The sequence below is a fragment of the Mustela lutreola genome, chromosome 9 (assembly GCF_030435805.1).
Source record: "Mustela lutreola isolate mMusLut2 chromosome 9, mMusLut2.pri, whole genome shotgun sequence".
Lineage (NCBI taxonomy): Eukaryota > Metazoa > Chordata > Mammalia > Carnivora > Mustelidae > Mustela > Mustela lutreola.
In genome coordinates, this window is record NC_081298.1 from 66,301,671 (window position 1) to 66,315,895 (window position 14,225).

Genomic DNA, 14,225 nt, shown 5'->3' on the forward strand with positions numbered 1-14,225 from the left:
TGTCTCTCTTCCCAACCTGCCTGCCGTGGGAGGTACCAAGGAACCTGTAAAGGTGGAGGCAGACTGGAAGCCAGCTGTAGCGTCTGACCCACCCGCATTAACCATTATCCGTCCCACGCCGGACTACATTCCTACATTCCCAGCAACCGCTGACACCCTATCGGTGCAGGTAGCCCAATCCGGACCCAAGCCGACTGTCGCCCTAGAGAAGGCAAGCAAAGGAACTGCTTCTGCCTGGCCCTTGATGGCCTTGAGCCCTTTACACGTGGAATCATCACAGCGGTCCACACCGCCGGGCGCCGGGAAGAGGCGGGGCTCTCTGGCGCCAATGGGCGGGCAGAAGGGAGCGCGCGTGCGCCCAGAGAGTCAGGCCGGGGGCGGGGCCAAGTAAAGCGTTCCGGGGACGGGGGCTGGCGAGGTTCATGCTGGAAGTCTTCGCGTCTAAGGAGAACTGGAAACTGGGCAGTGAGGGTGAGTGAACCCTGTAACACCTGGGACCCGGGCTTCGGCCTCTGAGGCCCGTGACCCCAACCTAGGTAATGAGGTCTGTGGGGCAGCACTCAGGGGGTCCGCAGTGGGGCGGGATCCCGGCGCCCTTCTTCCCGGCTCGGGGCCCCGGGGCTCCTGTCGGGGGACGGCAGCGGCCTGGGTGGGGGTCGCTGCCTCAGGAAGCTCAGCGGGCTGGGAGAAGAGACTCTGCTGGAACAGAGGCCGCCGGCGGCTTCGAAGTCAGATGGGTCCGGCTGGGGCCAAGAAGTCCCTGCCTTCTCGGACGACCTGCACGGAGGCCTGGGGCGTTAATCTCTGTCGCCAGCCGGTATCCCATCTGGGGGATGGAGACAAATGGGTCCCGGACGGGGCGAGTGGAAGGCAGGGGAAGCGGACTTCCTCTTGTATCCCCTTGCAGCCGGCGCCCAAGCCAGAATCCTGGGCGTCATTCTCCCCTCCCGCGCGACACCCTTTTACCCCCTCAGTCGAATCCATCGAACAACTCTCAGGTATTTCCACTTCGCCCCTGGTCCACAGCCTCCCTGCTGCAGCTAGCTCAGGCCCCCATTGCCCCTGGACTACCTCAGCGCCCTCCTGACTTGTTCCCAGCGCCTCTTGAACCCCTGTATTTGTAATGTACTGGAAAGCCAGAGCGAGATCTTAAAACACAGAACTGGTCGTGGCACCAGACGCCTTCCCCCATTCCCTTTCCGTCCTTCAGAGGATTCTCATTGTTCTTCCAGGCGCTAAAACAGAGCTTATATAGGCTGTTCATGAACTCTTTCCTCTTTTTGCCTTACTCTAGTTCTCTTCCCCACTCTGCTCCATTGGATTCGTTCCTCTGGCCACACAAACCTCCTTATCAAATGGACCAGGTATAGTTCCTGCGTATCCTAGAGTACCAGATTTCAGTTCCCCGCCAGCCTGCAGAATTATTCAGACAAGCTAATCATATCCTTCCATCTGCCTCTACTGTGTCTTCAACCTTATAGAGCCTTGTTTAGTTCCTGAATTGGACCAAGTTTCTTAGAGGCTCAGATGTTGGTTACATTGTTTTCATTCTGCCTGAAGTACTACATTTTAGTAGAAAACATCCTTCTTGTCCTTCATGTGTTACTCCAGGTGTAGGCTGGGGTTTCTTGTGGTACTCCGCAGGTGTCTGTTTACTGCTCTCTTTTCCACCAGGCTGTAATCCTTGTGACAGGGTCCATCTGGGTCAATGTTCTGCCCTCCGTACCTTGTGTGGCACTAGGCTGTTAGTAAAGAGTGTGTTGGTTGAATGCATAAATGAAGCTTGGCCGCTTCATGGGCTCCCGAGATAAACATATGTAGATCAAGTTATTGAATGCCCTGCTTTTCAGAACCAGTTTTCAACTCCCCTCTGCCCTCCAAGCCATGTAGCAATTTCTTTGGCCTAGGAATGTTCTATTGTTGCCTTCAGTCCAGGACCAAAGCGGTGGTAAATGGGAAGTATTGTTCAGAGTTTTTCTTTGACACTGATTTTGGGTACAGGATGTCTGGATATTGGTGAGTGTGGTTGCTTTGAGTTTGAATTAATTGAGGGCCACTGGCGTGAGAGAAAATCTGCTAATAGCTGCCACAGTCTTGATGGGAGGAAGGCCGGCTCAAACACTTACATGCTGATAGGGCAAATGGAACGAGATGGTGGGCCATGCTGGCCAGGCCAGCCCTAGTGGGAGGGCTCCAAAAGGAAGTTATTTTTCCAACTTGGGCCAGATCTGTGATAGGGAACAACACATCTGGGTGCCAGAAGCCAGTGCCCTGAATCAGATCTGAAGGTGTGCTATTCTGGGGGCAGTTTAGCTCGTTGTGTTAGAGTAAGGGAGAGACAGATAAGATAGGCTCCTGGCCCTCATAGAGGGAGGGAAAGAGAACAGTTTGTGACTGTGTGTCTGAGAGGCTGCTGACTAAGGTGGGAGGAGAGAATGACTGGTGTGGCTGGAAGAATCCCCAGACGACTTGTGAACGGGGCCTGGAAGGGAGAGGGAGGATAGATTAATGAACAGTGGGAGCAAAGGCTCCGAGCCTGGAACAGGCTGCTGGATCAGCAAGGGGAGCCCTGTTACACTCCAGGCACTGCAAAAGACCCACCACTGAGCATGGCCTGGCACTCTCCTCCCAGGACTGAGGCTCTTCCTTGTGAGGGATGTCTCAAATATGGTTTGGGCTCTGAAGTGGCTTTCAGAAGTCTCTCCTGTGGATTACCCGGCCCCCCCAAATCCTTTTTAAAAAATAATTTGGCCTTTATAATGTCTCAATTATATTTATATTATATATATACATATATACATGTGTATATATACATATAAAATAATTTGTGGTCTTTATAATTTCTCAGAGAAGGCAGTGAGCCTGGGAACTGCTGGGGCTTATCTACCAGGCTGTTTGCTCATGGTCTTGAACTAAGTCATTGGAGTATGGGTGATGCAACATGTTCTTCAGACAAAAGGGAATTGCTTCTGTTTCTTTTGGAATGTGACAGTTTAATTTGTTAGGTGACAGATTCCCTGTTTTTGTTGTAGCACTTGGAGGGAGAGTTTCTCCTCCGTGCTTGTAGATTGGGTGTAGACTGGGTTTTTCTTGTGTTCTGTTAGAAATCTGTTACAGTGAACCAAAATGGGCATGTTCAAAACCAGTGGTTCTTGGCCTTTCTTCTGCTTCCCTTGAAGAAGGGATAATGTGGACCCATAGTTATTATATTACTTATCACTTGGTTGCTTTTCGGTGTTATTTAAGTAGAACCTGTCCTTCCTACACACACACACACACACACACACACACACACACAATTTGATACATGAAGCCTCCAACCATATGGTTATAGGAATTATAGGTTTTAACCTATATATGGTTTTAGGTGCTATGAGTTCATTGATCACCCAACTGTCTGACAGAGATCTCCCATAAAAAAAGGTTTTATGCTCTTTATGCTCGGTTACATTGATATCAAAACTTGGCAGCATATCTGTGAAGGTGGGAATCCTTCCAGCCCTTAAGGACCATGGCACACAGGCTGAGAACTACCAGCCTTTTTGCCAAGCACTGTGCCTGATGCTGGGAATGTGGATTCAGTCCTTGCCCTCATAGAGCTCAGTCCAACAAGGAGCACTTACAAGTAATCAGGCAGTTTTCAGGGTCTCATTCACAACAGTTGTCAGACAGGACCCTTCTGAAGGGAGGCACTGGGAAGCATATGGGAAAAATGCCTAAGCCAGACTCAGAATTGAAGAAGGCTTGCTGGAGAAAGAGATGCCTACTGTGCATGAGTCTATGGGGTTTGGGAGGAACTGGCTTCTCTCTTTGGTCTCTCCTGTCCCAGAACTTCCAGACACGTGGTTAGACCAAGCTGTTCTGTGCTGGCCTAGGCAGTCACTGCGAGGAGTAACTTGAGACCTTGTTTTCAGGTACTAGGTACAGTGGCAGTGGCCTTGTCAGGGTCTGGACAGTTTTATTTGATAAAACTGGAAATGTAGTTTCTGTTACTGAATTATTTTCTAGAGATGAAAATTAAATGAAAGCTCCCTTTTTTATTCCATCCATACACATTGGAACAAAAGTATGGGGGGTAAATAACATTAAATACATATTTGTAAAGAAAACATGTTTTTAGTAGAAACTTCAGAATTCATAGAAAAGTAAGTAGAAAAATTAGAATCACATCTTGTAATTCAGAAAATAATATTCAACAGTTTTTAGTCATTTTTTAAAAAAAGATTTTATTTATTTATTTGACAGACCAAGATCATAAGTAGGCAGAGAGGCAGGCAGAGAGAGAGAGTGGAGGAAGCAGGCTCCCTGCTGAGCAGAGAGCCCGATGCGGGGCTCGATCCCAGGACCCCAGGATCATGACCTGAGCCGAAGGCAGAGGCTTTAACCCACTGAGCCACTCAGGTGCCTCTAGTCATTGTTTTATGTATGAAATATGCATATACTTTTCTGCTTACAAAATTATTCTTTTCCGACTTCAGCAGTCTGCTCTTTTTTATTTAAAGTATATTAAAAATCTTTTCTTATTGTTAAGTTTGACATTGCATTATGACGTCTCTATATGGTAGTAAGATTAGATGCTGCTTTTTGGCCTTCTGGAAGTTATATCCCAGTGATGGTTGTTCCATTAGGGAGGGGGACTATGGGAGGGGATACTGCTGATAGGCAAAATGGGTTTGGGAAACTTCCCGAACGTTGTAGGGATGACATTCTCCCAGAGAATTGCACCTTTTGGGATGGGTGCAATACAGCTACTTCTCAACGGCAGGTGCAGGGAGCAGAGGTATCAGCAGCTTTGGAGTCAGCTCTATGTGAGGTGGGTGCAAGGGAATGATTCCTACCTTAAGCTTTCCCTCTACTGCTGTCAGTTTGGGGTGGTGGCTATAGTTGGCCCATTAGAAATCACTGGCCTTGTTACTAGCAGTATCTGCACTACCTTTTGGGAGGTGAATGTGTAGTCTTTGTGTTGGTGGGAGGTCTCTTGGCTGTCCTTCACCTTCCTTTTTGAAGTCAGTCTGTAAGTCTCCGGAAGGACTGGGAATTTCAGTTTAACACAGAGTTAGTTGAGGCCTGCTTGAGCCTTGGTGGGGAATCCTGGGAATAAAGCACTCCTGCCCTCAGGAGCTTGCAGGGGCGCTGACTATGTCTTACTGACCATAGTTCCAGGTCTCTCCAAACTCCATGGGTACTTGATGGCCTCCTAATGTCTATGTAATTCTTCTTTCCAGAGTTCTTCCACAATGGTTGGACTGCATCTGTTGCAGTCGTGGGAGATGAATGAGGCAGGGTTTAATAGCCTTTGCTCTATGTCCCTAAGTGCAGGCCTTCATGTGACCTACCTCATCGTATGACCTGCCTCATTGCTTACCTTAACTACCACATTCCTACCCCGGTCTTGCTCCACTAATTACCTTCCCCGCACTGTGCCACTGGGTGAGCCATTCTGAAACCTAGCTCTGTCTGCTCTCCCACTCACAAATCCTCTGTGGCTCCGCATTCATCCTCCAGCCTCCTTGGCCTAGCATGTGAAGCCATATCCATTATGGCCTGGTCAATCTTTGTGTCCTTTGTCCACTGCTCTGCCTGCTTCATACCCTCTAGGCTTCCCCCAACTGAACCACTTGGAGTTTCTTTCCCACTTTTCTGACCTGCTTCTCGCTCAAACCATTGCCTTAGGCCTTCAGTCCCTGCACGTCCAATGTGTACTCATCTGTCCAGGCCCGAAAGTATCCCCAGGTCCATCAGCCTTCCCTGATCTTTCCCTTACCCAGAGGAAATTTCTTCCTCTAAACTTTCAGTTTTTTTTTTCTTTAGGACACCTCACTTTGTGCCTTTTTTAGTGTTCTCCATTGGAAACATTTTACCAAATTGTAAGCTTCTTACAGGCAGGAATAATCTTCAGATCCCTTTAAGCTCTCATGAGTTGCTTGGCATTCTGAAGGAACTTTAGGAAATGTCATGGGGCCCTCCCACCCCCTACTTGAATGCTGGGGACTTGGAGTGCCCAAGGTCATCCCACAGTCTAGTGGTATAGCTGGCCTTGGGCCCAGTTGGATGTGTTCTCTTTTGTCTTGTTCCATTCACTGAGTTCCTTCCCCAGAAGCACACTGTGTCACGTTTTTGAAAGAACCTTAGCTCTGGTGTTTTCACATGGACCTTCTGTGTTCCCCGCCTCCCAGGTACTGGCGACCATGAGATCTCTGCGGCTGCTCAGAACCCCCTTCCTGTGCGGCCTGCTCTGGGCCTTTTGTGCTCCAGGTTCCAGGGCTGAGGAACCTGGGGCCAGCTTCTCCCATCCTGGCAGCGTGGGCCTGGATAAGCATACAGTGCACGACCAAGAGTACGTATTCAGCCAGGGCTGGGGTCCCAGGGCCTCCCCTCTGCAGCAGCAGCCTGTACCCAGCTGCGATGGCTCCCTCTATCCACACTTCCCTCTGTTATTTGTACAACTCCTTGACATTTTTCAAGACCGATACTCCATAGAATTCCATAGAACGATAGCCATCTGTAAATCAGGCAGTTTTTTTCCACCATTGTTTCACACGTGGAGGATCTTGAGGCCCAGATGGGATAAACGACTTGTCTGAATTTATTCTGTCTCTCTCTCACCACAGACAGACATATAGACAACCGCCCAACACACACATGCACATTCACACTCACATGTGCACACACATTCTCACACACGTACACACAAGTAGTAGTGGCAGAACCCAGGACAGAACTAAGGTTTCTTGACTGACCAGACGTTTTTCTTTTTTCATTGGCACATTTAAATATTGAATTATTTGTTGCAACTTTTGTCCTGGGCCTGTTAGCCTCATACATTATTTGTTATCCTTAAATTGGCTCAAAACCATTTTTTTAATTGCTAGCCCCCAAAGTGTTAATGCAGCATTATAAACAATAAAGAAGGAAAAACACCTGTAATTTTGCCAGCTTAACAGGGGACCTGTTTGACTTTTTCCCTGCTCCTTTCATGGCCTTGCCTGTGTCTATCATCCTTGAGTGTGCTCTGCCACTCTTTCTGTTTGTTTTTCTGGGAATGGTGAGCTTTAGGATCTTGAACTTTTCAGTCCTTAAGGTTTTGGCATGATCCCAGGGTTGTTTCCAAGTGGTCTGAATCTAACTGTTGGTTTTTAGGCATATCATGGAGCATCTAGAAGGTGTCATCAACAAACCAGAAGCAGAGATGTCCCCACAAGAACTGCAGCTCCATTATTTCAAAATGCATGATTATGACGGCAATAATTTGCTTGATGGCCTAGAACTCTCCACAGCCATCACTCACGTTCATAAGGAGGTAGGTCAGCCGTGACTCAGTGGACAGCATCTTGGAAAGCCTCTTTCCCCTCCTCCCTGCCCCGGCAGTTCAGTCCCCAGTCTTGATGACCTGTGCTGTCCTTGTACAACAGTATTGCTACATCTCCTTTTTCTGCTCACCACTCCATTTTGCCTCTTCCTGTTCGGAGCCCTTTTGCGCAAAGGGTGTCCTACGGAGGCAGAAGCCCCAGGGCCTTGTATCTCTGACAAGGGCTACAGGCATTTCTGCTGCACCCCAGAGTTTGAGAACCAGCTCCTGAAAGGCAGACCACATTAAAATGCAGAGGAGGGGAAAAGTTGTTTTATTTGAGAAAGTGGTGAACCAGGGGCCCAAGGGGTCAAGGGACTCAGCAGTAATTGAGGGTTTGTGTGATATTACACAGTTCTCCACACAAAGCCATTTACAGAGCACTTTCAAGTGGGTTAGAGAACTCGTTTGATCTTTGCAACAGCCTGTGAGTCGGCAGGGCGGGCACTGTTATTCCCCAGTTTAGAGGTGAAGGAACTAAAATCAAGACGTTACATCTCTAGGTCTAGTGTCTGTCCCGCTCTGCCGCACTGCAGTGTATAGAGAGGAGGAGAGGCAGAGCTGGGGATGTGAGTGTGCTCCTGTTGGCTGCCAGGAGAGTAGATTTGGGTTTGCTGTGGGGAGCACAAATGGCTCTGTGTGGCAGAATGGCGGTGTCATGGGAAGATCGTTGGCTGAGGGAGGCGGACTGATGGATGTGGGGAGAGACTTGCGTCAGGGAGAGAACCTGAGATTCAGCAGTCCTGGCAGGCCAGGCTGGTGGTGGCTATAGGAGAGCAAAGAATGCCCACAGGAGAGGTGGCAAAGGAAGAGTCTGCCAGGGACGTGAACAGTGTTAGCTTCGCACTCGGCACAGTGTGCTCTGCTGTATCTGCTTCTGGAGCCGGGCCAGGCGCTTCACCTCAAAGATTGTAACAGGTTCTCCTGGTCAGCAGCACCTTCCTCTTCTTGTTCTGACCCCAAGATGCTGTCCAGGACAGACTGCTTGCACTTTCCAAGGGCGTGCTGTGCCCAGACCTGACGCTTGGGAGAGCCTGGGTTGTGAGTTTGTGGGTTTATGGGAATTAGGAACCTCATAATTCTGTGTAAGCCAGACCTAGGTTTCTACAGCGAATGTGGATTACTTTTGTTATTAGGAAAGCATGAAAAGTAATTATTACAACAAATAAGCAAGGGCCTGCTTTGATTGCATCTTTTTGTTTGTTTTTTTTTTTTTAAGATTTTATTTATTCATTTGACTGACAGAGATCACTAGTAGGCAGAGAGGCAGGGAGGTGGGGTGGGATGGAAGAAGGCTCCCTGCCAAGCAGAGAGCCTGATGCAGGGCTGGATCCCAGGACCATGAGATCATGACCTGAGCCAAAGGCAGAGGCTTAACCCACTGAGCCACCCAGGCGCCCCAGCATCTTTCTTTTTAACTGCAAATAGAAATCTAAATTGGATTGCTGTAAATTGACTCTATCTGATGCATGGTTGTAGATTCTCAGAAGCAGCCACATGCTACACTGAAGGAGCTTTTGGATACGTGAGCACAGACATTTTAGACATTAGCTAAATACTTCCAGTAAAATGTGCAACTCATCATTGTCTAATTTGTATTTTGTAGGAAGGGAATGAACAGGCCCCACCAATGAGTGAAGCTGAACTGATTAACTTAATAGATGGTGTTCTGAGAGACGATGACAAGAACAATGATGGATATATTGACTATGCTGAATTTGCAAAATCACTGCAGTAGGCACTGTTTGGCCATCTAGTTACATGCAAATGTGACCCGTTTTACAATGTGATCGAACACTTTTGGTAATGCAAAATAACTCATTTCCAACTATTGCTACAGTATTTTGGTAAAAACCTGTAGCAGTTTATTACACTGGGGTAAGAAAGAGGGATCAAGGGCAATGTAAGAGAAATGGGACATATGCAGCATCCCGTACTGTTCAGTCTCTTACTGGACAAGGGCTTGATTAAAGAATTCTCTTAAGAATATTGGATAATTGGAGCGTAGTACTCAGGAACTTAACTGTAGAATACTGCTAGTCTCTTGGTTTTCATTCAGGCTACCTGAAAAGTAAGACAAGCTTTGCCAAGTGGACACACTTCTCAGTAACAGTGAAGGAATAGCATAAATGCCAAATGTTTCCCCTGGTGGAACCTGTCTCTTCAGGTAAATGTTGTCAGTATTCTGCAAAGTGTCCCCGTCCCCCATCCACATCCATCTGTCCATCACCATCCACCCCCCCCCCCCACTCCCTGGGCAAGGGAGTATTAGGCTATTTTAAAGCCACTGTATAAGGATACCAGATCCTGAGTTCAGCAAGCCTTAGCATCTAAATTCTGTATCTTCTGGCACTTTGGAAGGAATACACCATTGACCTACATGATTTTCAATATTTTGTAGAACTACTGCCACCATCTTTCTTTTATGTCTTCTTCAGCTTAGGAGAGACCATGAAGTTAAACGTGTTTTTTATTCTAATCATTAGCAAATGTTTTAGCTTTCTTAATATTTGTATTTAACCCTTGTTTTGAGGGTTTGTTTTTGAAGTTTAGAAACTATATGGAATACAAGGACTGTATCCCTCCTCCTTGGTGCAGCGGGGGATAAAGCTACTAGCTGGTCTTGCCTAAGTGAGTGAGAGCACCAAGCACCAATTGCTGCAAGCTCTATTTAGAAGGAATGGCGTTTAAATTACCTCTTCTAGCTTAAATATGTGAATTCTTTCAGATCAGGAAAGATTAGATAAAGAAGCCTAAAAACTCTTAACAGTGCGAATCTCAATAATGGTTGAAATTGAGAAGCAGCAGCAAATTGTAATTTGGTTTATTGGATGTGATAGTGTGCCGGGATGGAATACCCAAAATGATGGTTGAATGGGGGAAAAAAACTGCATAGGATTTGCTGTAAGACACATAGAGACTTATTTTCTTTATTAAAGTATTCTTATAAGAAAGCATATGTATTTGTAAAAATGGTTTCCTGTGTCCAAGTATTTGTGCAATCAGAGCTGAATTGTAAACTATTCTTGTAATATCTAGTTATTTTGAAAGATTTATATAATGAATCCTGGATATATGACCAATAAAACTGATGAAACAAAATAAAGAGCAGTTGATTTTGTCCACACGGGGTCTTCACCCACATAAAGGTTTTGTTTAATACAGATGTTTACATGTGCCTATCCTATCACAGGCCCTATGACCCTCCTGGCTGTGCCCTGTTCCTTTTGGCTGGGGTAGATTCCCAGTAATCAGTCACTTTCTCCTTTGATGCATTTTTTCTTTTGAATGAAATCACTTTTTGGACCTTTTTTCCTTGGCCATGTTCAGATTATGATAGCATTGTCTAGCTTAGGAAAATACTGTGTTTTCTCCTGGAGTCTGGCAATGGTTTTTTCTTTGCCAGAAAATTTAATTACGTAGCATTTTTGAAAGTCTCCCAGGCCCAAGCAAAAAGTACAGTCTCCCCTGGCGTTTTGGGAATAACACTTTGTTCTGCCATTTGAAAAGGAAAGCAGGAAAGAAAGAGGGTGGGAGGGAAGAAGGGAGGATGGGAAGGAAGATGGTTAACCATTGCCTTCTTTCTCTCTTGCCCCTCAAGATCCTTGGATCTTGCACTGGCCCTTCCTCATCCAGAGCTGCCCCTCTGGGTGGATCTAATGAGGGGCTCACAGTTGGAAGAACCTCATACTGTTGGCAGCTAGGAAGGGACTGAGACAGCTGGGGAGCAGAGAAGCAGATCCTCAGAAGGCAGTCACCCCCATTAAATAGACAAGACAGAGATCTCCTTCCTCCTCCACAGCTAGTTTCTCTGTAGTTATTTCATTCTGGCCTTTGTGGTCCTGTTTAACAAATGTCCCTGGTGGGAGGAGCCTGTGTCTAGAGACGCAGAGACCTTCTTCTCATAATCCCTCCCTCTTGACCTCTTCTCTCCTACACAATACCTTGGCCTTCTCTTAGCCCACCTTAAGGATTTTTCAGAATGTGTCAGGAACAGCTCTGTACTTTCGTTTCCTTATCCCTAAAATGGAGATAAGTCTACCCAAGAGAGGCAGCCTTATATAAGCATACATTTTGGACTGAGGCAGACCCCGGTTAGACTCCCAGACCTGCTACTCCCCAGCCATGAACTTAAAATTTAGTTTCATACACACACACACACACACACACACACAATAAGAGAGGTTAAGAGGATTAACAAAGTGAGAGAAAGTGTAGAAAGCGTCTAGTAAGTGCCTGACACTGAAGAGTACTAAACACTGAGTCACCCATTCTTCTCTCTGGCTAGAGAGCCTGGGCCCCTTCCTCATTGCAGTGGGGGCTGAAGGGGCTGTCAAGGGATTGAGGACTCCTCAGGGGCAGAGGCTGAAAGATCTCTGCTTAGGTTACTCCACTGAATGTATAGATCATGGATGTCAATCCATTTGTCTGTCAAGGAACTATAGAACATGTTAGGATGTTCTACTATGTGGTGGTAAAATTAAATGTGATATCTGTGTGTGCATAATGTCTTTAACATACTCTTATTTTTCAAGGAAATTAAAGTACTGCATTTTGAATGATCTGAAGCTAGTAAGTATTGCTAAATTGCTCTCCAGAAGAGTTGTACTAATTAATATTTCATCTCTGTTGTAAGTGAAGAACCTATTTCCTTTAGCTAGACCCACAGCATAACCTGACAAGCTTCTCTAAACACAGAGGTATGAGACATTAGTACTTTTAATTTTTGGCTAGTCCTGCATTTGTTCATTTGTTGATTCATTCACTGAATGTTTATTGTATGTTTGCCATGTAACCTCTCCAGTCTAGATTCTGGATTTTAATTCCTTCTAGAGAGGAGAAAGAGAAAAACTTTTTGTCATATTCCAGATTCCCCTGAAGATGTTATCATCAGAGGACACAAATATTCTTCCATAGCATTCCCAATAAAAACAAGAGCTAAATCACATTTCTACCTCAAGAGGAAATCCATTTATCAAGGACCCAACCAAGGATCTAACATTTCAACTATGGAATTAGTAGCAGAAACTATGAATGTTATGTCTCAACTTTTGGATGTCAAAAACAAACGAAACCCAGGACTTCTCCTTTTGGGGAGATGGAATAGATAGACTTCTCTCTATTTCTGTAATGAAGTATGACAAAACCCTGGGAAATTATATATAAAACAAACATAGGACTCTGAAAGGTGGATAGAACAAGGCAGACTGGTTAGGGACATTGGCATGTGAACAAATACATGGCGGTGAGTGCTGTCTTGTGTTTGTTTTTTGTTTTTTGCCAAATATATCCCAGACTTGGAGCTAAGGAAGCTGGCAACCCAGGAATTCCAAAAGGAGCATACATAAAAAAGCCCCAACAAAAACCTGCTCTCTAGCCAGGGAATGAAGAAAAGAGCAACCTCATAAGACAAAACTTTCAGGCAAAAACTGTTCTATTCCAGCCAAGTGGTGGCCCTGCCAGCAGAGGCTGAGCAGGGAGCCTGGGCTGCCATCCTTCTAGGCTGTAAGAAAGTGTGGTCCTCCTTCCTGTATCTGAGGCGATGCCAGAGGAGGCCAGGTAGGGAGCTGGGACCTTCATTCCTCCCACTCCCTGGACAGTAACACAGCCCCTCTCTTGCCCACAGGGTCAGTGGAGCGCACATATGGAACCTGGCCCTGGAATCCCACCCCCAACTGGCTGGAGTGAGACTCCCTTCCCCCTTCCTGCTCTGTGTCTGAGGAGGCCTGGTGGAGGGTCAGGAGTTTCACCATCCAGTGATAACAACACCACCTCTATCTCTGAGTCAGTAGAGAACCTGTAGGGAATCCAAACTCCTGACCCCGCCCAGCAGTAAGGAGGAGCTGCTGGCCTCATGTATTGATGGAGGCTGAGTGGGGAGTAGACCTCTCCCTTCACCTGTCAGGAAGCAGGCAGCATCTGCCCTTCCCCTGCCACAGCAGTGTCATGGAAAACCAGTTAAAACAGGTTTAAATAAGATCCAGTCTCATTATATAATACAAAAATGCCCAAGTGTAGATAGAAAATTGCCTATCATACCAAGAGCCAGGAAGATCTCAAACCGAAGGAGAGAAGATGCCAGCACTCATAGCGGGTGTTAGAATTATCTGATGAGGGTTTGAAAGCAGTCATGACAAAAATACTTAAACGAACAATTAGGAACGTGAAACCAATGAAAAAACCAAGTCTCAACAAAGAAACAGAAGATATCAAGGGTAGCCAAATGGAAATTTGGGAACTAAAAAATGTAATAACCACAATAGAAACCTCAACAGCAGAATGAAGGGCATAGAAGAAAGAGCAGTGGACTGGAAGACAGAACAATCTATGCTACCCAATCTGCCCAACCCAGAGAAAAGAGCCTCCCCCCAGAAAATAAAAAAATGCATGGACTTCAGGGGCCTGTGGGACCGCAACAAAAGACTTTACATTCTTCCTTGTCATCAGCCCCAGAAGAAGAGGAAGAAGGTTGGAGCTGAAGAAGTACTCAGAGAAAAAATGGCTGAAAACTTTGTAGATTTGACAAAAGACAAGAATCTAGAGATGCATGAGCTAAGCAAACCCCAAGGAGAATAAGCCCAAGGAAACCTACTGAGACTCATCATAGTCAAACTTCTGAAAAATAAAGACCAAAAAAAAAAAAAAAAAAATCTCAAAAGCAGTGAGAGAGAAACAACAGCTTACCTATAAAGGAAAACAGCTTGAATGATGGCATATTTCCCATCAGAACCCATGGGTGCCAGAAAGAAGAGGCTCAGTAATTTTCAAGTACCAAAGGAAAGAATTCTCCATCCAGTATCCTAGATCTTGTGAAAATGTCCTTTAAGAATGAAGTGGGGGTGGCACCTGGGTGGCTCAGTGGGTTAAAGCCTCTGCC

At 46.2% G+C, this 14,225-nt stretch overlaps 1 protein-coding gene across 1 annotated transcript; it reads left to right on the plus strand.

The window, feature by feature from the left end:
• The first annotated feature begins 413 nt into the window (after positions 1-413).
• MCFD2 (multiple coagulation factor deficiency 2, ER cargo receptor complex subunit) lies at positions 414-10,454 on the plus strand. The gene is made up of 4 exons (XM_059134550.1): positions 414-536; positions 6,177-6,337; positions 7,141-7,300; positions 8,955-10,454. Exons 2-4 carry the CDS (start codon positions 6,189-6,191, stop codon positions 9,084-9,086), a joined length of 441 nt encoding a protein of 146 aa, XP_058990533.1. The 5' UTR covers positions 414-536; positions 6,177-6,188; the 3' UTR covers positions 9,087-10,454.
• The last annotated feature ends 3,771 nt before the right edge of the window (positions 10,455-14,225 follow it).